The sequence below is a fragment of the Vulpes vulpes genome, chromosome 2 (assembly GCF_048418805.1).
Source record: "Vulpes vulpes isolate BD-2025 chromosome 2, VulVul3, whole genome shotgun sequence".
Taxonomy (NCBI): domain Eukaryota; kingdom Metazoa; phylum Chordata; class Mammalia; order Carnivora; family Canidae; genus Vulpes; species Vulpes vulpes.
Window position 1 is genome coordinate 163,080,163 of NC_132781.1, and position 21,683 is coordinate 163,101,845.

Sequence of the window (21,683 nt, forward strand, 5' to 3'; positions counted from 1 at the left end):
ATCGTTGGCCGTCAGGGAAATGCAAATTAAAAGCCGCAATGGCTAAAATAAAAAATAATGACACCACCAAATGCTGTCAAGGATGCAGAGAAATCAGTCTCTGGATCATTCATATACTGGTGGAGGTAAAATCATATAGCTGCTTTGGAAAACAGTCTGGCAGTTTCTTAAGAATAAAACAAAACAAGGTATACATCTCAGCAACTGCACTTGCAAGAATTTACCCCAGAGAAAGGAAAACTGCGCTCACATGCACACACATAAATCTGTAAGGAATAGTGTGTCTAGAGCAGCTTTCGTCCCCATAGCCCCAAACTGGAAACAACCTAGATGCCTTCCCATAGGTAAGGGGTTAGCTGGGGTCTGTCCACACCCTGCAACACTTTTTTTTTTTTAATTTTTATTTATTTATGATAGAGAGAGAGAGAGGCAGAGACATAGGCAGAGGGAGAAGCAGGCTCCATGCACCGGGAGCCCAATGTGGGATTCGATCCCGGGTCTCCAGGATCACGCTCCGGGCCAAAGGCAGGCGCTAAACCGCTGCGCCACCCAGGGATCCCTCCTGCAACACTTATGTAGCAAAAAAAAAAAAAAAAAAAAAAAGGAACAGACTAGCAATACTCCTAACAACCTGCAGGAACCTCCAGAGAACTAAGCCAAGTGAGAGAAGCCAATCCCAAAAGGTCACACACAGACTGTGCGATTCCATGTGTAACATTCTCAAAATGACAAAATTGCAGAGATGGAGAACAGATTACAAGGGGTTAAGGAGAGAGGAAAGCTGATGTGGCTATAAAAAGCCAAGGTGCGGGGTCTCCATGGTGATGAGATGCCCTGAGATGCCCTGCATCGTGACCGAATCAATGTCCGTGTCTCACTGTGGTACTGACTTCTACAGGTATCAGTGGGGGAAACTGGGCAGAGGGCACCCAGGGGCTCTGCATTCTTGTCTTACGATGACACAATCTCAAAATTTAAAGTTTCATTAAAGACAAACAAATACAAGGAAGTGATCGCTGCGGAGGTCAGCGCAGTAGTTACTTTTGGAGAGAAAGAGGCCAGTGGTAACTGGTCCTGGGCGGCTGGCAAAGTTCGATTCCTGTCCTGGGTAGTAATCAGGAGGGAGTTTATTTTTCATAATTCATATATACGTGTGCGTACGTACATGTACGTGTAGATATGTACACACAGACACACACACGCGCGTGCACACACACGTGTCTGTCCCGGCTCTTCCGTCTGTAGTCACCCAGGAGCCGGCAAACGCGGGCAAAGCGCTCCCAGCCGATGCACAATCAACACGTAGCACAAGCAAATAAGCATTTGTCTTCGGCAACCAGGGTCCTGTCGGTCACGGCAGCACGAGGCGCCCGTCCGGCCGATGCGCACACGGTGGGAGAGTTGGGAGGTAAGAGTCGTCTGGCCTCCAGAACCTGGGAATGGGTCACAAACACGAGCTAGCGACACAGGCCAGGGCGCCGTGGCACGCTGGGGCGCCCTGGGGGGAGGGGCTGTTTGAGGAGGTTAAAAAAGCAAAGACTTGGGGCGCCTGGATGGCTCAGTCTGTGAGGCACCCAACTCGATCTCAGCTCCAGGTCTTGCGCTCGGGGTCGTGAGTTCAAGCCCTACACTGGGCTCCACACTGGGCACGGAGCCTACTTAGAAAAACAAAACAAAACAAAAAAACGGCAAAGACTTAGACCAGTTTCCTGCATGACACTCCCACTCCACGGCCCACACCTACTCGGGACTCCGCCGTCTCTTGCAGAGAAAGAGACTCCTTCCCTTCTCAACGGAACAGGGAAATACCCAAATAGTTGTATTAGGAACTGAACTGTGCCCCCAGCCAAATTCATATGCTGGAACCTTCACTCCCAGCACAGCTGAGAACGGGACTGTATATGGAGACAGGGCCTTGAAGAGGTGGTTAAGGCCGCAAAAGGCAGCTCACCCTGTCACAGGGTGAAGGCTAAGCCTATAGGACGGCGAGCTTCCAAGGAGGGGAGACACTGGGATGTGTGCAGGGGAGACCACCTGCCCTCACGGCGAGAAGGCGGCCGCCCGCAGGCCCAGGAGAGAGGCCTCGGGAGAAACCAAGCCCGCAACTTGGCCTGCGCTTCCAGCCTCCAGAACCGGGAGCAAAGGGGCTGCTTGAGCTCCCGGCTGGGGGTACCCCCCAGCCACACGGACCTCCACATTCCAGGACAGAAGTCGCCGCCACGACACATCAGGTGATGATGCGCCCCCCAAGGCTCGCTGGGGGCCTGGGCCAGCCTGCGCCTCCCCCACCTTGTCTTGCTCCCCGGGGCACCCCCACCCTGGGCGCGAGGGATCACACACAGGGGGTCGCTTGTGCGGGGCCACACAGGACCAGAGCCAGGGTCACACCCGGAGCACCCCGAGCCCGGGCCCTGGGCACCCTGCACCTGCACCTGTCCTCGCCCAGCAGGGAGCAGGGACGGCGCAGGCGGGCTCGGTGACAATAAACAGCCCGATCCCAGGAGAGCCCCTCCTGGAGTGGGGGCCACTCGGCCTACTCTGAAAAGCCCCCTCAGGGAGCCCCCAGGTCCACCAAGGTCTCAGGTGGACTAGACCTTGTTCAGGGCCAGGAAGGGGTACGGGATGTCCCCCCACCCCCCGTGTGATCACCGGAGGATCAGCTTTCCTGGCCCCGTGTTTCTGCTCTGACCCAGAAGGAAAGTCGTCCAGCCCTGCACCCCAGCTGGTCATCTGACCCCACTCACTTGTCCAGCCCCTGGGGACACCTGCACAACGGGGTGCTTCTGCTTTTCAGACGGTTGAATGCATCCCAAATAACTGTCTGTTAACAAGCACGCGTGCTAACTAAGCCTGGTTTCAAAAAACAAAACAAAACACCATGAAAGGCTGAAAAGAAATGCAGGCGGCTGTTTGCTCTCTCCCCGCTGCTCCTGGGGGGCCTAAGGGAAAACATCCCCGGGCCCAGGTTCAAATCCCAGCTCCACCCAACATCCTGCAGCCAGGCCATGGCTGGCCTCGGTCCCGGGGGCCCACGTGATGGCACTAACCTCACGGAGGTGTCGGCATGTGGGAAAGCTCAGCATCATGACTGGGTCGTCAGAGACTTGATCACCGGCATATTCTTACATTAAAAGGCAAATCCAGCCTTTACACGAGGCAAGTCTGTTCCCTGCTTTTTCTGTGCCCCTGGTCCTGGCCCTGCCCTGAGGCCACACCTGGAGGTCTGTTCTGCAAGAAATACCTTTAGCATTTGGGAACTAGCACACCCTTCTATTGCCCTGAGCACCCTCGTCCTGCACAAGCACCATCATTCTCCATGTTAAAGAGTCTCCCTTCTTCCTATAAGGTCCAAGGCTCCAGCCGCAGCGCCCGTCCCTACGAGGACGGTGGACTGACGCCATCCCTGGGGACCTACAGACAGACGACGTTCAGAAGGGACCTAGCACAGAACGGGCTGGTGTCAGGAGGACCAGAGGGAGCCAGGGAGCTGCAGCCAGCCCAGGCCTGTCCCAGGGAGAGTCCTCCCCTGGCCACCGGCTCAGCACCGTGAAGCAAGGGACACTGCATCTCAGCTGGCACAGCTGGAAAAGGTTCCCCCAGGGCGGCGAGTGTGGGTCTGTGTCGGCAAGGGGGAGGCGGGGCGGGCTAGAGCGAGTAAATCGGGCCTTGGCCGTCCAGGTAGGGCTCTGTTGCTTCTGCAGGCTCCCTTCCCTCTCTCACATCCGGCCTAACCGGGGCCTCTGGTCCCCAGCAGGGGGCTGCCAGGGGATAGAAGCCTGGAGGTTTTCACGAGAGCTCGGGAAGCAGCAGAGGGTCCGCAGAGCTGCAAAGAGGCCCAACTGAGACCCCTGGTTGCGGTGGCTGTCACGGGAAAGGGGGAAGACCCCCGTGCCACCCCTCCGCACTCGGGCTCTCCTTACACCTCTGTCGCCCCCACCTCTGTCCAGGTGGCTGTCTGGAGGAACCTGGGGGCACTCTGGAAGAGAAAGGATTTCCCCAAGACAGCAGAACCAAGTTGGACACAGAGCCGAGGGCAGCTGGCTTTCAGCAACTCTCACCCTGTGCCAGGAGGGCCCTGCTCAGACCCTCCCTCCCACCCTCTCCCAGCAGGAGTCCTGTAGCCACCCCTGATTCAGTGAGGATGGACATGGGGGCCTTGGGTGGCATCACACAAACCAATGAGCCTTGGGAAACCAAGGAAGAGCCTTGGACGTCACATATTTGCGGGAACTGGAGGATGCTCCACGGGGACCGGGGCACAGGATATTTTCCCCACTGGAACCTTCAAGAACAGACCAGCGGTCAGAACTAATCAACAAATTCAGTAAAGTTGCACGATACCAAATTGATATCCAAAAATCAGTTTTGTTGCTATTCACTAATAACAAACTATCAGAAAGAAAAGTTTAAAAAAAAAAATAACCCCGGGGCCCCTGGGTGGTGCAGCTGGTTGAGCATCTGACTCTTGGTTTCAGCTCAGGTCCTGATCTCGAGGTGTGAGATCGAGCCCCGTGTCAGGCTCCACACTCGGCACAGAGTCGGCATGTCTCTCTCCCTCTCCTCCCCATGCTCGTGCATGCTCTTTCTTCTCTCAAATAAATAAAAGCCTTAAAAAAAAAGGAAAAAGAAAACAATCCCATTTACTATTATATCAAAAATAATTAGACACCTAGAATAAACTTAACCAAGGAAATGAGGGGCCTGTGCCCTGAAAACTGTAAGATCCTAATGGAAAAAAAAATGAAGATCCAAGCAAATGGAAAGATATACTGTGTTCATGGATTGGAAGAATTGATACTAATAAATATCCACGCTCTCCGGAGCCACCTACAGGTTCAGTGCAATCCCTATCAAAATGCCAATGCCATTTTTCACAGGAATAGAGCAAACAATCCTAAAACTTGCATAGAGACACAGAAGCCCCCAAACTGGCGCAGCGATCTTGAGAGAGAGCAGAGCTGGAGGTATCACGTGCCTGGTCTCAAACCCCTTTCATTACAAAGCTCTAGGAATCAAGGCACATGGGACTGGCATGAAGACAGGTACACAGACCGGTGGCCCAGAAGGAAACGCGCGTCTACGTGGGCGATCCAGGTACAACAAAGGAGCCAAGAGCCTAGGGCGGAGGAGGACGGCGTCTGCAGTACCTGGTGCTCGGGAAGCTGCACAGCCACCGGCGCTGGGACGAAGCCTGACCACTCGCACCCCCCACACACATGCAAAATAAAAAAAATAAATGAATTTAGAAAAAGAAGAACAGGTGGCTTCGTCCACCATTTGCGACTCTAGAGGCATTCGGCCTCTTTAAGGTGCTCTCTTCCTGGGGATGCCTGGGCGGCTCCGCGGTTGGGCGTCTGCCTTTGACTCAGGGAGTGACCCCGGGATCCTGGGATCGAGTCCCGCATCGGGCTCCCCACAGGGAGCCTGCGTCTCCCTCTGCCTGTATCTCTGCCTCTCTCTGTGGGCCTCTCATGAATGAATAAAATCTTAAAAAAAAAAAAAAAAAAGTGGTCTCTGTCCATAAATACTGGACCATGCGGGAGCCTACCTCCATCAGGTCTCCATAAGGCAAGCGCGTAGCCCAGGGCCTGGCGCACGGGGTGTACCTAGTAAGGGTTACCGATTATCGCCTTTTAACCTGGCCATTCCACTTCCATTCCAATTAAAAAAAAAAAAATCATACTGGGGCAAATAGGTATGAGGACGCCCAGGTGATGGAGTAACCCAAATGCTGGCTCTGATGTGCACCCTCCACCACCACCAGCATCATTAAGAGGAAAGCAGCAGCAATAATCTGAAAGTGTAAAAGCCAACAGGAAGGACACCATGACGGACGTTTACCGTCCACCCCCAGGGCTGCGCACTCTTCCGGGCGGCTCTGCTAGAGCAATCACCTTGATTTTCCCCAGACACCTCCGGGGAGGCTCTGTGATCCTCTCTAAAGAGGAGGGCATGGAGGCGTGGGGAGGGTCAAGAGCATCTCAAGGTCACGCTGGGAGGTCAGGCAGGGCCAGTTAGCTAAGCTCCGTGTACATAAAAATCCAAAGGATTATGCACGAGAGGGTCAATCGGTACCTGGGGGTTTCTTTGGATTCTGTTTTTCTCAGGTTGCGTCAACGTACAATTTTGCAATTAGAAAATTAAAAACGGGGTGTTTAAGGAAACACACGAGAACTGGCCCGATGCCCGGGGGCTGAGGCAGCACACGCGGGCTGGAGGCTCGCTGGGACCTGGGCACGCCCCGGCCTACCAAGTCGCGGAAGGGGTGGATGGCCCCTGGGGCAGCCCGTGCTTCCCGGGCCCCTTTCCCTCTGCTCATGTCCCAGCCTGGCCGGGAGCCCCTGAAGGCACTTGGGCAAAAGGAGGTAGTGTCGGGGCCGGCCGGAGGGGCTCACCCAGCACGGCCCCGAGGCCCTGCCTTGCCCAACATGATGGCAACATCCGACCAGCCAAGAACAAAACCGGTCCACTCGCTTGCCCCCAGATGGTAAGAAAGACAAGACAGTTCAAAAAACAACGTATTCTTATTTTACGCATCGGGATCCCTGGGCCGCTCAGTGGTTTAGCGCCTGCCTTTGGCCCAGGGCGTGATCCTGGAGTCCCGGGATCGAGTCCCACGTCGGGCTCCCAGCGTGGAGCCTGCTTCTCCCTCTGCCTGTGTCTCTCTATCATAAATAAATAAATCTTAAAAAAAAAATACAAGAATCCTATGCATGGAGCAGAGTCAGAGCCACAAGCCCAAGATGTCAGCAGGCGTCAAAAGCCACTTGAACGCTCTTCAGGGCCCTCAGGGCCCCACTTGACACCGCGGCCTTGCGACCCAAGGCCACGAGCTGTCCCGAAGAGCGGGGGGGCCTGGCCGGGCTGCTGGGCTGAGGGCCAGGCCCGGCTGACGAGCTCCCAGCCTGCAGCGGAACCGCCCGGTGCTCCACCCGGCTCTGGCCTTCTCTCCCCTGCGCATCCAGGCCTCGGGCGGGCTCAGGTCCCGCAGGGCGGCGGCCCATGCATCCCACCGGGAGCCCGGAAGGCCGGCGGGCGGCCGCGTGCAGCAGCCAACAGGGAAAGGGCAGGTGAGGTCTGCACCGCCGGGGCTCACGTTCTCCGGAAACTCCAAAATCTCAGGTAGTGAATCAAATACACGAGGGCAGGAGACAGGGACCCACATCGACCCGCAGTGACGGAGGGACGCTGCGGGGACAACACCGGCGGAGAGGCGGGTGGCTGCTGGGTGGGGTTAGTGTGTGCAAAGGTCCTGTGGCAGAAGGCCGAGCCACCTGCAGTCGGCGAGGCTGGCGCAGAGGCGCAAGGACCCGCGGCGCGGCCTCCAGGCCGAGGGAGGGAGGGAGGAGGGAGGAGGGGAGGGCGGGCCTGGGGTCTCGCCCAAGGGCACAGGCAACCCCCGAGGACTTTTTACGGTGCCGGGACCCACTCGGGGCTGCGCACGGTCCGGAGAAGCACAGCGGCGCAGGGCGGCCGGGGCGGGGCTGGGAAGGCCTCGGCGCCCGCCTCCCCGCCCCCCCCCGGGGCCGCCCGCACCTGCCCCACCCCCCCCGGGGCACAGGCCGGGGCAGGGAGGCGGGGGCTCAGCGCACGCCCCGCCCCGCACCTGCACGACGCACCTGCGCGGCGTCCTCGCGCCTCCCCCGCCCGCCGCCCCGGGCTCAGCCCGCCCGCGATGACGTCAGCGCGTGCCCACGTGACCCCGCGGCCGGCGCATGACGCACGCGTGACGCACGGCGGGCTGCCCGGGCCCCGGCGGGCGCGCGGCGTCAGGAGGGGGCGCCCCCGCTTCCGGTGGCGGTTGCCGGGGCGACCGGGACGCGCCCTGACCCGCCCCGGGAGGGGGATCCGACCCCGGCGCCGCCCCAGCGCCGCGCCCCGCGCCCCGCGCCCGCGCTCGCCTCGGCCCCGGGCAGCTGGACGGATCCTGCGGAGCTCCGGGCCCGGGTCCGCCCCACCCCGGCCCTGGCGGCGGCCCGGCGGCTGCACAGCCCGCTCGGAACCAGCACCGGGGACGCCGGCTGACGCGGACCCCCGGGCGCCCCATGCACGGTCCCGCTGGTGCACACCCCTGGGCGCCCCATGCAGTGGGCTGAGGCCCGGATGCTTGTTTCCACGCCTGCTCCAGGGCCCTGATGGGGTTGGGGGCGGGGTAGAGGCCGAGGATCTCCCCCTTAGGGATCAGCCAGGTGTTCCCAGAGGCGGGCAAGTCAGCTTATCTTTAAGCAAACAGCGGGCGCTAGAATGCAGGAAGGTGGGGGGAGGGTCATCCCCTTGGCAAACAAGGACCCGGCTGAGAGGGTGGGAACCCAAGCAAGGTCATGCAGCCGCCCGGGAGCAGGACTGGGGCTTAACCCAGTTTGAAACCCAGGCTTTTCATACGGCCACGCACCTGGGGTGGGGCCGAGGCCCAGCGGCCCACTATGTTCTGGGCCTCTGGGGACTGACCTCCGTTGTCATGTTTCTGCCTGCAGGTGGCTGGAGGGCTGGAGGAGCCAGTGGGGTGGCAGGAGGGGCAGCAGCCAGAGGCAAGCGGGAAACCGGGAACTGTGGGCCTGAGAGCCGGAGTCCAGTGCCTGGCCTGCGTCTGCCAGCTGTGGGGCCCGGACAAACTGCGGAGGGTGTCTGAGCCTGTTTCTTCATCTGTGAAACGGCTGCGGAGGTACCTGTCCTGCTGGGAGGCTGTGACAGGAGAGGGAACGTGTGGGGAATACCTGGCGCATCGCAGGTGCGGGTCACAGTAAATGGTCCCTGGAAGGACGGCCCTGGGCTTGGAGGCTGAGTTGCCAGGAAAGGTCCGGCGTGGCCGCTAGTTGAATTCCAGATAAACCATGAGTGACTCCTTTTTTTGAAGCCTAGGTATGTCCCGAATATTCCACAAGTACACCATACAGCGGGATAGTTGGCCATAAAAAAGAATGAAGCGCTGAGACATGCTACAGCCTGCGTACGCCTTGAAAACACACGAGGCGAGAGCAGCTGGTTGTAAAAGATCATGTACCGTGAGATCCCATTTACGTGGAATGTCCCGGACAGGTGAGCCCACAGGGGTAGGAAGTAGGCTTCTGGCTGCCTAAGGAACCGAGGGGAAAAGCAGCAAGTGCTTGCTAATGGGTGTGGGACTTCTTTTGGGGGTGACTGAAGATGTTCTAAAACTGGATGCAGTGGGGGCTGCACAACTCTGAATGCACCAAAAAAAAAAAAAACCCCACACTGATTTGTACACTTCCTTGCGTGGGTTAACTGTGCGGCATGGGGATGCATCCCAGTAAGGCTACTTAAAGAGAATACATTGGGCAGCACAGAGGCCTTTCTAGCCTTCGCGAAGCGGCTCCGCTCGCTGGCTGGCAGGCGGGAGATCTGAAGGCGCAGCCACCTTGCTCACCAGGCAGGATCTTTGCAGAGTCTCCCTGAAACCTCAGGTTGCGCTCACTGCTGGAGTGGGGCCTTCGGGGCCGCCCAGGGAATCGCCAACACGGACCCAGAACCCAAAACGATCACGCCCAGGCTTGTTCCTTACAATCGCGCTTCACACTTTTATTGTTAATTTTCTTCACATGGCAGATACAGAACCGCCCTCCTCCGCGATCCACACCCACGCCCGAGAACCACCGCTGACCGGGAAACACCACTCTCTAGACCACCCCGGCTCCGTGACTGGGACACTCCGTGGCCCTTTCCGCTAGTCTGAGAGGGTCGAAGGCGGACCGGCACGTTCGCACATGCAAACAGGAGCATCCCCCAGCCCCCACGACATTTTCTGGGATTCACCGTCGGTTGAAGTTGACTTTCAAAGCTTTGGGTTCGGGAGCCTTCCCTGCTGCTGAAAAGGAGAATCCTCAAGAACTGAGAGGCTGGGGTACAGTTCATGAGTGTCAACATCTATGGGACGGAAGTGTCTGGTTAGGACGAGGAACAGCCACAGCCTTTCATGCTTGTGAGGGTTAATTTTCGGAGCAGGCAAAAGGATGCCAGCTATGGAAATGGAAAACTTTAACTGATGGTTTTTAGCTGGGTGGCAAACGGAACACGGTGACGTGGCCAGCGATCGGCCCTTCTCTGCCCATGTGAGGGTCTCGTGAGACCTTCCTCCCAGACCGTTATCAGACCCTACATTGCAGCCAGTCGACTGATTAATTAAATAACACAAGTTATAAAACTTTAAAAAGGGGGCATTTACAGTCAGGGACATAAATACGTGCTTTTAAAAGTGTCTACGTACATATTTACAGAGTTGCAAGATCAACCATAGTAGCCCTGAAAAAAAAAGTCCCTTTTTGTGTGTGACCACTCAGGTTCTCCAAAGTTCTCTCCTTCCACCGTGGGGTTGACACGTCACTACTAAAAACAGAGCTGAGGGAACAGCGCCAAAGTGGGCTCAGACATCCGCGTCTGGGGTCTGCCCCAAAGGCACAAAACCCAAGACCCTCACTGGACTGGGGCCAAACTCCTAGCCCAGCTCACCCGTTTCTCCGAGACATGGACGGCCCCGCACACGCAGGAGCCAGCCCCGTCATTCCCTGGCAGGCGACCGGTGGCCTCTAGAAATCTCTTCTTCTTCCCCCTGTGCTTTGCTGCTTCATCCTCCAGCTGGCTGTTCAGTTCCCAATTTTTGTGTCCTTTTCCAGCTAGTCTGCGAAGGTCAGACGCTAAAGGTGTGGATGGTCCCGCCGAGTGAGGCCAAAGCAGCACCCGGACCCTCCCCTGGCCCCCCCACGCCGTCCCATCCCCCACCTCCCCCCAGGGAGGACCCCGATCTCCAGGCGGGGGCGAGGACCCATGACAATTTCGAGTCTGGCGACGACTCAAGCCAGCAGCTCAGGCAAAGGAGGGAGGCCGTCGGCGTGCGCGGGCCGAGGGGGTCGATGAGCGAGGCTCTGACGTGTCCACACGCCGTCGGTTCCCAGAGAGGGTGGAAGGCCGGGGAAGGCAGCGTGGCTGGGAGGGAAGCTCGGCCTCCCCCGAGGCCTTCCTGGGACGGGGCTGGAGCCGACCCCTGAGCCCGAGCACGGTCCCCGCCACGGCAAAAGACAACTCGAGAAGCAAAAAGCAGGATCAAGGAGCTCTTGAAAAATTGCATAGTAGGAGAGGCCCCACCCTGGCGGGAGGCTGAGCCGCAGGAGACGGTCCCGGGGCTGCACCCAAGTGTCGTCCGTGGTGTGGAACCAGCTGCCTTGCTGCCTCCCGGGGTTTGAGACCCTCGTCTGAAGACCGCACACACACGCGCACACGCTCACCCGCGCACACACACTCCCTTCCTTTCTCTCCCAGGCTCATCAAGTGGAATAGGTCGGTGCTCCCTGCAGGGCAGAAGGCCAGTCCCTTTGGCTTCACGGATTCCAGGTCACTTCAGGTGCTGAGGAGAAAAGAGAAGAGAAATGATACGGTGGCTGCAGACTCCGGGCCCAGTCCGGCTGCGGCCTGCGCTCCCGCCGTGTGTCTGGTTCAACCGGTCACTGAAATGTGCCACGTACGCAGCTCGAGGAGTCCGCAGTGAACACACGTGCGTGCCCAGCTCCTGGCCCAAGAAACAGCACACGACCGACCTCCCCGTGGCCCCCAGCCACACCCCCGTTTAGCACCACCCCTGAGCCTCAGCCCCGGGATGAACACTCTCGGCCCTCTTCACGCACACGTTGCCCATTTTCAACTGAAATAAATGGAATCAATGGGCCCGTGTCCTTTGTGTCTGGCTTCTCCTGCGCGACAGCGTGTGAGGTTCATCCCTTCCGAGCCTGTGTGTGCTCCTGCCCACCTCCTTGCTACGGGGTCGACTGCAGGACCTGCTGCCTTCATCCGCCTGGTCCACGGCCAACGCACGGGGACAGGTTCCAGTCCGGGCCCACCGTGAGGAATGCTGCTGGGACCCGCTACATATGTCTGGAGGACACGTGCGGTGCACACGTGTCGTATATAGGCCAAGGGGAAGCACCGGGTAGCAGGGTGTGCGCATGGAACACCCGAACTTCCCGCGGTGTGTTCTGGGATGTGGGCAACCCCCCCCCCGCTGAGTATCCCTCTGGTGGTGCAGCTGCTGGGTCCTAGGGATGCGGAGGTTCGGCTTCCATCCATACCGCCCAACATTATCCCATGGTATCTACACCACCAGCTGACTGCACTCCGATGCTTGCGACGACCCTCACGGCGGGGGACACCGACCCCCAGGCCCCCCCCATGGCAGGTGACAGAGATCCCCAGATCCCCATTTTGCAGGGAAGAAAGAGGCTCAGAGAGGACGAGTGACTTTTACAAGGTCAGGCTGATGACAAGGGGCGGCCGTGGGCCTGGAACCCGGGTCCAGCCCAGCTCAGAGCCCGTGTGCACGTCCTCTATGAGGGAATGGCTTAGCCCGCTGCCCCCTCCACAGAAACGCCACCCACGGTACTCGACACAGAGCCACGCGCGGGAGTCGGGACTTAGTAACATTCGCTGCTGGGGGGCTGAAGCGGAGCGTGGCTTTGCGCCAGGCCAAGTTCCCTGCGTTCTCTCACCCCGTGGACCCGGCCCCCGTCACCGTAACCGCTTCCAGACTATTCTTAGGCTGTGCTGCCCCGCTGACAGCCGTCGCGGCGGTGCTGCCAGGGGGCTTAGACACAGCAGGGCTCCTTCGGCTTTCCACACCTAACTCGCAGGATCCTCAGGGTAACCCGCGGGACGGGGAGTACCAGTACCCACGTTACACATGTGCAAACTGAAACGAGAAGTGGAGGACCTGCCGGGGTGACCGGAGCCAGCATTCACCTCCGGGAAGTGCGCACCTAACCGCTCCGTTCCATCCTAACCAGGTCCATCCCAACGCCCCCTAAAAGCCTCCGATGCAGCAGCACAGGGGAGTGCCTTCGAGGGAGGGGGCCTTCTCCCCGGGGGAGGCCTGGATGCGCCCTGCACGAGAAGGGGGGGGGCAGCTGGTGTGAGGGTCACCTGTGGGTCATCGAGGGGGATCCACAAAAGAAGTCACCTTGCCAGTCCCCAGCCCGAGCGGAGCCCTCCAGGGCAGGGGCCCAGCCACAGGGGCTGTCAGAGGGGAGCTCTCCCATCAGCGCCCCCGCCCCGCTCCCGGGGCCCCGAGCGCCGGTGTTGGGAAGCTGCGCCAAGACCCTGAAGGTGGCCACACGAGGGCCACGAGCCAGCCCCTCCCCTCGAAAGCCTCCCAAGACCCCAGGCCCAAGTGCACTGGCCTCATGCAGAGGACGTGCGGTGGCCGTCTCACACGGACTCGACAGGTGCAGGCTTTGTGCCAGGAAGTGAACAGGAGGCTGGGGCCTTGCCCACCACCTGGATGATGCCCAGGACAGGGAGGCAGAGCGGAAGCCAGCAGCGGGAGAGACGGCGAGCGCCTCTCGCTTCAGACTGTCCAGTAAACCAGCCAGGGCCGCTAGGCCACCAGGGGCGGCAGGTGAGGCGCAGTCCTGGGACCGGCCACTTGCAGGACATCACTCTTCCTCAAAACAGACCCTAGAGGCCCGTACTGCTGGCGTATGATGTCAGGGGGCAGCACAGAGCCCTCAAGTCCACCACCCACTCTGGGAGTCACACGACTCAAGCTCTGCCCCCAGCACCACCATCACTTGCCCCACGTCTCAGTTTCCCCCTCTGTGAGATGGGGACTCTGGCCTACATATCCTGCCCATTCAAAAACCCCAGGCACAGCACTTAAAGGACCATCCAGGAAGCATGTGGAATGCTGCCTCGAGGGCATTGTGCGCCCCCCCCCCCCCCCCCCCCCCCCGCCCCACACTCATATATGGAAGCCCCTCCCCCAGTGGGACGGGATTTGGAGGTGGGGCCTTTGGAAGGTGATTAGGTTCAGATGAGGTCAGGAGGGAGGGACCCCCACCCCCCTGTTGGGTTTAGTGCCCTTACAAGAGACACCAGGGCCTCCTGTCTCCCCTCCTGAGGACGCAAGCAAGGAGCCGGCCTCCGGAAGCCGGGAAGGGGGTCCTCACCAGAACCCAGCCACGCTGGCGCCCGCAGCGCAGATGCCCGGCCTCCAGGACCAGGACAAATGTCTCGTCTAAGCCCCAGAGTCCGTGCTACCCTGTTATGTGGCCTGAGCCAAGACACACGGTGTAAGTAAGGTGGGTTTTTTAAATCATTTATATACACATACATGAAACACATGCTTGCTGTAAGTACTGTTTGAAAACAGAAAAAGTTTAAGACTTTAAGTGACTTTCACTTAGAAATTAAGCTTTGGCCCTGAGCACTCACTGCTGCTGAGCCGCGGGCACGCTGCACTGGGCCCCTACGCAGCTGAGCACCTGGCAGGGGGGGAACAGCACATGTTGGGAGCTGAAGGTCACGCCCTGGCCCGGGCAGAGCCTGAGCCAGCGATGCCTGGCCAACAGCGCACGGCCGCCACGTCCGGCAGTGGCCAGTGGACAGAGCCGTCCTGGGGCACCTGGCTCTCCCTTGGGCTGCGGAGGGCACCTGCTCTGGGCTGGAAGCCGCACCCTCACGCCCATCCACACAGACGTCCACACGGCTGTGGCCACCACAGGGAGGGTCCCGGGACAAGCGGGGCCCCAGGGCTGCCCTGGCACTGCCCCTCCACGTCTGGAAGATGCCAGCCCAGCCTCTCCTCTCCAGGCCCCAAGCTTTCCGTCTGCGAGAAGGGCGAGGGCAGGGACTCTCTCCAGAGCCTTCCAGGTCTGCGCTCAGCGCCCAGGCCGCCGGCGCTCCACGGTGTGCCCAGCCCGGGGTCACGTGCCCTCTCGGGAACCTGTTCTGGAGACGCAGGCTCAGTCCTGCCTCAAGACAACACACCCTCTGGCGCAAGTGGATGTTGCTTCCATGCCCCTCCCCAGTCCCCAGAGAAGTAAAGCCCAGAGCCCAGAGACTCCAGCAGCTTCAGGAAGGGAGGAGCGAACGAGCTCCGGGTAGCAGGGCAGGCGGAGGGGAGAACGTACTGGATGGAGGACCCCAAAGTTTCAGAGTTCAGCCCATTCTTGCCCAGATCCACCACCGCGTTCTCATTCTGACAACCCTGGCTGCATTAAGCAGGTGTCCCCGAACTTGAGCGTGCCCCAGAATCACGGGCCGTCTGCCAGTACAGATTCCCAGGCCCTGCACCAGGACGCTCCTTCAGTGAATCTCGAGTGGCTCCCTGGGGTCTGTATCTTTCACCGGCGCCCTGACGTACAGGTGCACGGGCTCCTCCAACCGTGCTTTCGAGGCCGGCCCCGGGGGCGCAGTGACAGAAGACGTGCCACGTCAGCAGCAAAGGAGCCCAAGCCTGCTCGAGACCACTGGCCAGGCCCAGGCCCCCTGAAGAGGGGAAGTCCAGCTTCCGCGCATGGATTCAGGCTTTACCAGTAGAGAATCCACGAAGAGACTTCTGGTTCGTATTCCGCAGAATACTAGGACTTACTAGGACGTTCACTCTCAAATACGTTGTGGGAATAGAGACTCCACAACCTTTGCTGGGCTCACAGCCTCTCGAGGTCTCGATGAAGTGCTGGCTCTTGCTTTCCTGTTCTCCTTCAGCAGTGACACCTCGTGCTTGTGTGCCAGGCGCTGTTGTTCGTGCTCTGCACACCGACACCTGTAGTTCTCTCAAGCCATGAAGCAGGGGCCACTGTCATCCCCAGTCTACCTGCATGGAGACTGAGGTCTCGGGGTACCTTGCCGAGGTCCCCCAGCCAGTAAGTGGCAGAGCTGGTGTCTGCACCCAGAAGCCCCCCGGTGCCCACCTGCCTGCAAGACGGGCCGGCCGTGCCCCAGCTGGCACACAGGCGATCGTGCCCGCCTCTTCCCTGCTTCCCGCCCATCCCAAGCCCCAAGCCCAGTGCGCCTCGCCCCCAGAGCCCCCCAAACCGTGCCAGAAGTCGCTCCGCCCTCCTCGTACCTGTCAGGGAGCAGGCGAAGTGTCTACTCTTTGAAGAGGGGTCCCTGGAACTGGGCTGCAGCCGTGGCCTTGACATTTCTACACTGCCTGGTGACGTACGGGGCGGCTGGCGGAGGGCACCGGGACGCCAGGCGGAGGCTGTAGCTGTTGGGGAGAGGAAGGACACACAGCATCAGAGGGGCTGGCCCCGGTGCCCCACACGGCGCCTACGGGACGTGGGCTTCAAAGGCCCGCGTGGGCTCCACTGAGCGCTGCCCGCCACCTTCCCTCCCCTTCAAGGGACGGGGCCCCCACCAACGGGGCTCTGGGGCGCTGCACCGAGCAGGGCTGCCCTGAGGCCCCCCCCAGGGCGACAGGTGAGCTGGGAACAGAGCTCTGTCGTGCAGACAGCGTCTGCCCTGCGCCCCCACCTGCCTCCCCTGGCACCATCCGTCCCACCCCGGGGCAGCAGGGGCAGCTTCTGGTACCAAGTTCCATCCATCCCCGGCAGTGGGTCTCCTCCAGGCCGTGCGCTCTGCACTTGGCCCCATCCCGGCCTCACTGCATTGAGCACTTTCATTTCGGGAATCTCAGAGGCTGTGAGCCCAGATCCCGTGACACGGTTTGGCCCTGTCCACTACCACAGCCCTTTAAATAGGATTTCTTTATCCCAGGAAAGCATTTAAACATTTTTTAAAAGATAGGTAACCTAAGACCACGACTCCTCCCCTTCCTTCACGCAGCTAACTCAGACTCATCTTTCCGGTCCCGGCTGGGATACCACCTCCTCCAGGAAGCCTTCCTTCTTTGACTCCTGAGTGCAGCATCCCCCTGCAGGCTCCCACGGCCCCCTCGCACTTCCCCACCGCAGCACCGGTGACACTGAGTCACAATCGCGGGGTAACGTATCTGCCTCCCTCCTGGGCTGAGAGATCCCAAGGCCGGGGCTTCTGTCCTGTTCGCTGATGCATCTCCATCTCGGCACGACAAAAATAAACAGTCGTTGAGTAAGAACGACACGTATGCCGGCAACGAGCTAGGTATCTGCAATCACCCCGCTCTACACACGACCTACCGAGGTGGACACTCGACGGGCCCCGACTTGCAGACGGGGAAACAGACACGGCGGGCTGAGAACCTCGCCCCAGGTCCCAGAGCGGCTCCCCAGACAGAAGAGGACAGGTGGAGGGTGGGGCGAGCAGGGCAGCGGGAAGGGTGGTGGCCCAGGGTCCACTGAGAAAGGGCACGGGACGTGGGGACGGGCCAGTCACAAAGCGGAGACATCAGCGTCGAGGCGACTGGTTCTCAACAGGGGCAAGTGTGGGGCGTGTCTGGAGACAGGCTTGGGGGTCCCATGTGAGGGCGGGAGCCGCCACGGCACCAGTGGACAGGCGGGGGACTGCCGCCAGACGCTCCACAGCTGGGGCGGCCCCCGCGGCGGACTGACCCGCGTCAGTAGCGTCAAAGCTGCAAAGGCAGCCAACAGCTCCAACAGCTCCTATCACAGTAAGAAGTAAGGGGCGTGCGGACACACAGACATGTGAACCGACAAGTGGGGGCCTGGCCCCGGGGGCGGCGGGGTGCCCCGTGGGAACCACCCCACGGCCGTGCAGCCCAGGCCTGTGGGCAGCCCATTCCGCCATCGGAGCAAGAGTCAAGGCAGACAACCAGGGGGCCCCGGGCTCAGCGGCAGGCCCCAGAACGAGGCGGCCCTTCGGCGGCCTGGGGGCGGGCCGGGACCCCAACATGAGCACAGCCCCTCCACCAGCTGACCGACTGCGGAGGGACACTCAGGTGTGAGGCCGCCCAGAAACTTGGGATGACCTGCGCACTCGTCCTGCTGGGGACAAAGGCAGTCCCGGCACACCCCGGGTGCCCCCTACCCTGTCCCGTCTGCAGAGATGTCCCTAATGGCGTGGAGTGGGACGAGCAGCAGTCTGGAAGACAGGCCAGCCCCCACCATCAACTCCTACGTCTGATACCATCATTGCTCAAAACCCAGATCTGTCAAACCAAGGGGACCCCCTGGCTGCCCCTCCCTCTGCAGCTGCTCCCCTGCTCCCCCTGCTCCCCAGCACCTGTTCCACCCTGAGGCTCCTGCAGCCACAGCCACGTCCGCTGGGGGGCGAGCTTCCCCCCAGCGCTTGGCCTCTGCACAGCAGCCCGCAAAGCCCCCAAAGGCAGGCTCCCCTCGCCCCCACTCTCCACCGGGCTTGGCCTAGTGGGGCCACCCCAGCTGGTATGCGCACAGCCCTTGTAATTCCCACGTACTTTCTCAGCTGTTATCATGGTCCCTCCAGGCAGCTCAGGACGTGGGGAAAACAAGCGCTTTTTATACCCATTTCACAGAGGAGGACACTGAGGCTCAGATTCAGACACGCCCCTGGGGGAGCAGAGCCCAGGCCTTTCAGCTCCGTGGGCCACACAGCAGGTCACCCCGTGTCTCCTGTTAGGACGGCCTCCCTCCCGACCGTGAAACCTCCTGCGGCCAGAGGCCCCGGGCCCCGTGGCTGCCGCAGCTGAGCTGTCAGGGGCTAAGAACACCGTCTGCGGCACACGCACTTCCGTGGTTAACGCACAGAGACCCGATTCCAGGTTCCCAGTGTGTGACCTGGCCAGTCGGGGCCTCTCTGGGCCCTGGTCTCACCACCTGCAAAACACGAGCAGTGACCCCCTGGCTTGTTGGGCTGATTAAATTGAGAGGAAGCTCTTAGCACAGGACACGCACGGCGTCTGCTCAGGGGCAGTTGGTGGGGCCGCCGGGGGCCGTGCCACGTCCCGAGGCAGTGGCGGCGGGGCTGTGGGGGCGGGGGGTGTCCCCGTGTGGGTCCCCGTCCCGCTGGCCGTGTGACCCAAGGTGCGGCCCTCCATGCCGCCAGGGCTCTGAACCTCGGCCTCCTCATCTGAAACAGGGGCCACCCCAGCTGGGCCGCCGAGGCAGAGCGGGGCCGGGGAGCCCGGGGACCCAGATGCGAGGGCACTTTGCCTCCTGAGACCCCAGCAGCGTGGGATGCGGGATGCTCCTGGTGGTGGTGACATGGCGGGTCGGAGCAGGCGGACGGACGGCCAGCGCCCTCCCTCCCTGCCCCTTGGGCCCCCTCACTCCCCAGAGCACGCCGGGTCAGGACGCACCCCGGCTCAGTCCCGGCTCCCACTCCCAGGCAGTGACTCCCCGGCCCCCGGCCCCCCACTGCCCCGGCTGCCGTGCTGGGCTCCCTCCAGCCTGGCCACGCGCAGCCCCCTCCAGGCGGCCCTCAGCCCTGGCTCCTCAGTAGATTCGTGGGGAGCCCAGGTCTGCACACCAGGCCCAGGAGGTGAGACCCCCGGGGGTGGTATGGGGTGTAACTGTGAGCCCCCCGATTCTACATGGGCTGAGGGCTGCCCCCCCCCGCCCCGTCCTCACAGGGCTCCTCGCTCCCGTCCTTGCTCAGGTGCCCCCACAGGAACAGCCAAGGCCCCCACCTGGCCCTTCCACCTGCAGAAGACTTCCCGTGGCCACAGCATCCCGCCCGACCATCGCCTGCCACCGGAGGGAGCCTCCCACCTGCCAGGTGCTGGACCAAGGTGACCCGCGGGGTGAGGCAGACAGGCCCCCTCACCTGGTCCGCTGTGACTCGGTGGGGCCCTGGGAGGAAAAGGGCTCAGGTGCAGAGCCCTGGGCTCCAGGGGACCACAGTCTCGCTCAGCCCCCACCTGGCCTCTGGGAAAGGAGGCACCTGGGCACCTGGAACCCCCCGCAGGAAACAGAGGAAGCAGGAGAGGCGGCCAGGGCCTGGGGAGCACGCCAAGAGTGCGGGGTCTCAGCCCAAGCCCCCGAGGCTCAGGGCTACGCAAGGACCCCTGGGACCTTCCAGGCTGGGCCGGTCCACCGGGGGGCATCTCCACGAGTCATGGGGAAGGGCCCATCCCCTCACATGGGCTTCCTGGAGCCCCAATGCCCCTGAGCCTGGGGAGCCGGGGGAAGGTGACGTCACAGAGCAGCAGCCACACCTGAGCCTCCCGGGGCCTCCCAAGAACAGGGGGGGGTGCAGCGTCCAGAGAGGTGGGGTGACGGTGAGACAACACTTAAAACAAAGGGCAAAGGCCATCCAATCACTGAGCATATCATTCTGACACGAAGAGGCAAGATGCTGTCGTCCAAGAAGAGCGTGTCAACACCCCACAGTCACTGGGCAGACGGGGAAGGCACAGAAACACGGAGCCCACAGGTGAGGGCACGCGACCGGGTCAAGGGCTGTCCCCCCTCCGTTCCCTCCCACTTTAGGGCCACGCACCCCAGCCCTCCTCCCCAGGGCACGTCCTCGGACAGCCAGCCAGCAGCACAGCAGCAGTGATCGCTGTGGAGAGAAATGAAGCAGGGGACGGAGCTCAGGAGTGCGCGGCGGGGGCAGGGGGCCGTGAGGTGAACAAGGAAGACCACAGAAGCATCTGGGCCAAGCCCCAAGGCGGTGGCTGAGGGATCTTGCCTGAACACCTGGACGTGCCTCGTTCCAGGTGGTGCAAACAGTACATGCAAAGGGCCTGCGGTGGAGTTTGCCTGGAATGCCAGAGAAGAGGCAGAATGGGAGGGTCCTGGGAGCCCTGAGGGAGGTGGGAGCCAGGCTGTCCTTCCGGGCAGCAGATCCGGCCGCCGTGTTGGGCACAGATTGTAGGGTGGCAGGAATGGGATGGAGTGGGGAGTGGGCCAGTCAGGGATGGGCGCTTGCACCTCCCTAGGGGCAGCAGGGGCAAGTGGCTGACTCCAGGTGCAGCTTGGAGGCCGTGTGGACAGGATTTGCTGATGAACCGGATGCTGGGGCCGGGGCCAGGAAGACACCGGAGGCTCGAATGACCAGAGCAGGATGGCCCGCCTTTAGCCAAGACGGGAAGACGGCAGGAGGCTCAGGCAGGCAGACAGCAGTCGGAAAAGGATTAAACATGAAGTGTTTCCTGCCCCGAGTGAGGTCAAGCGGGTGGCTGAAACGGAACCGGTGAATCTGGGTCTGCTCAGCGTGTGTGGACCCGGGACGGGGCGAGGAGGGGCCGGTGGAGACGCCGAGGGAGCCCGGAGCGCGGGGGCGAGGGCGGGGGCCTGCCCAGGGAGAGCCCACCACTGCCGGAGGCCAAGGGGCTCCCCAGTCCCCACGGAGCCTCCCTCCCTGGGCCAGGCTGCCCGACACGCTGAGCAGAGACCCCCGGCCGCCTCGGCCCTCCTCGCGCAGGAGGCAGCAGGGACCAGGACCCCGGTCCCCAGAGCTGGTTGGGCCACGCGGAGTCTTACACAAGTCTCTGTACGCTCGCCCAGTGCGGCTCACTGGAAGCCACGTCTCGTGTCCTGCACACTCGCCAGGGGTGAAGGGAGAGGCCGAGCGCGTGGGAGCCGGTGCCGAGGCGGGGCGACCCGAGATTCCCTGGGGGCTGGGCCGGGGCTGTGGGAGGCACCGCCTGCTTCCTGGCGCCAGGACCCGCCACTCCGGGTCCCCAATCAGCCAGCCCCTTCCATTCCAGGGAAGCCCTCCCCGCGATGAGGCCCCGGGCGGAGTCAGAGGCAGGACAGGTGGCACAGCCCTGGACCTGCTGAACCGGAGCCACCCACCTGTAAAATGAGGACGTCAAGCGAGGACAACTCTGCAACAGGACCATCAGGGAGCGCCGGCTCTGCACCCGAGCTACTTCGGGGCCTTCACGGGAGCTCTCAAGTATTCCCAGCAGCCCTGGAGGCCGGGCCTAGGACGATCTGCGTCTTGTAGAGGAGGAGACAGGCTCAGAGAGCTGAGGGAGCCCGAGGTCCCAACCACGTTCTCTTGGCCAACAGGGGTGCAGCTAAACTCCGAATCCAGGACCATCTGCCCCCAAAGCCCGGGTCCCCTCCCTGAGG

At 61.4% G+C, this 21,683-nt stretch overlaps 1 protein-coding gene and 2 long non-coding RNA genes across 11 annotated transcripts in view; 1 reads left to right on the forward strand and 2 right to left on the reverse strand.

Moving 5' to 3' along the window:
• Window positions 1–1,387: 1,387 nt before the first annotated feature.
• Window positions 1,388–3,144, reverse strand: LOC140598014 (uncharacterized). The gene is made up of 3 exons (XR_012000180.1): window positions 3,048–3,144; window positions 2,745–2,850; window positions 1,388–1,655 (listed from the first exon to the last, which is right to left on the reverse strand). It is a non-coding gene; the product is annotated as an uncharacterized lncRNA (long non-coding RNA).
• Window positions 3,145–6,869: 3,725 nt separating this feature from the next.
• On the forward strand, window positions 6,870–11,679 carry LOC140598013 (uncharacterized). Of its 2 annotated transcripts, none has more exons than XR_012000179.1 (4): window positions 6,870–7,070; window positions 8,475–8,662; window positions 8,855–9,036; window positions 9,565–11,679. It is a non-coding gene; the product is annotated as an uncharacterized lncRNA (long non-coding RNA). The 2 variants fall into 2 exon arrangements; XR_012000178.1 differs by lacking the exon at window positions 6,870–7,070 and adding an exon at window positions 7,949–8,061.
• Window positions 9,513–21,683, reverse strand: part of PRDM2 (PR/SET domain 2) — a 119,907-nt gene continuing 107,736 nt past the window's right edge. For 7 of the 8 annotated variants that reach the window (XM_072751147.1, XM_072751148.1, XM_072751153.1 and 4 more), the window contains 2 exons: window positions 15,848–15,991; window positions 9,513–11,356 (listed from right to left, as the gene is read on the reverse strand). In XM_072751147.1, coding sequence (XP_072607248.1) covers window positions 15,871–15,991 — 121 coding nt within the window. In that variant the 3' untranslated portion in view covers window positions 9,513–11,356; window positions 15,848–15,870. The remainder of the gene's footprint in view (window positions 11,357–15,847; window positions 15,992–21,683) is intronic. The other variant, XM_072751151.1, reaches the window with a different exon arrangement.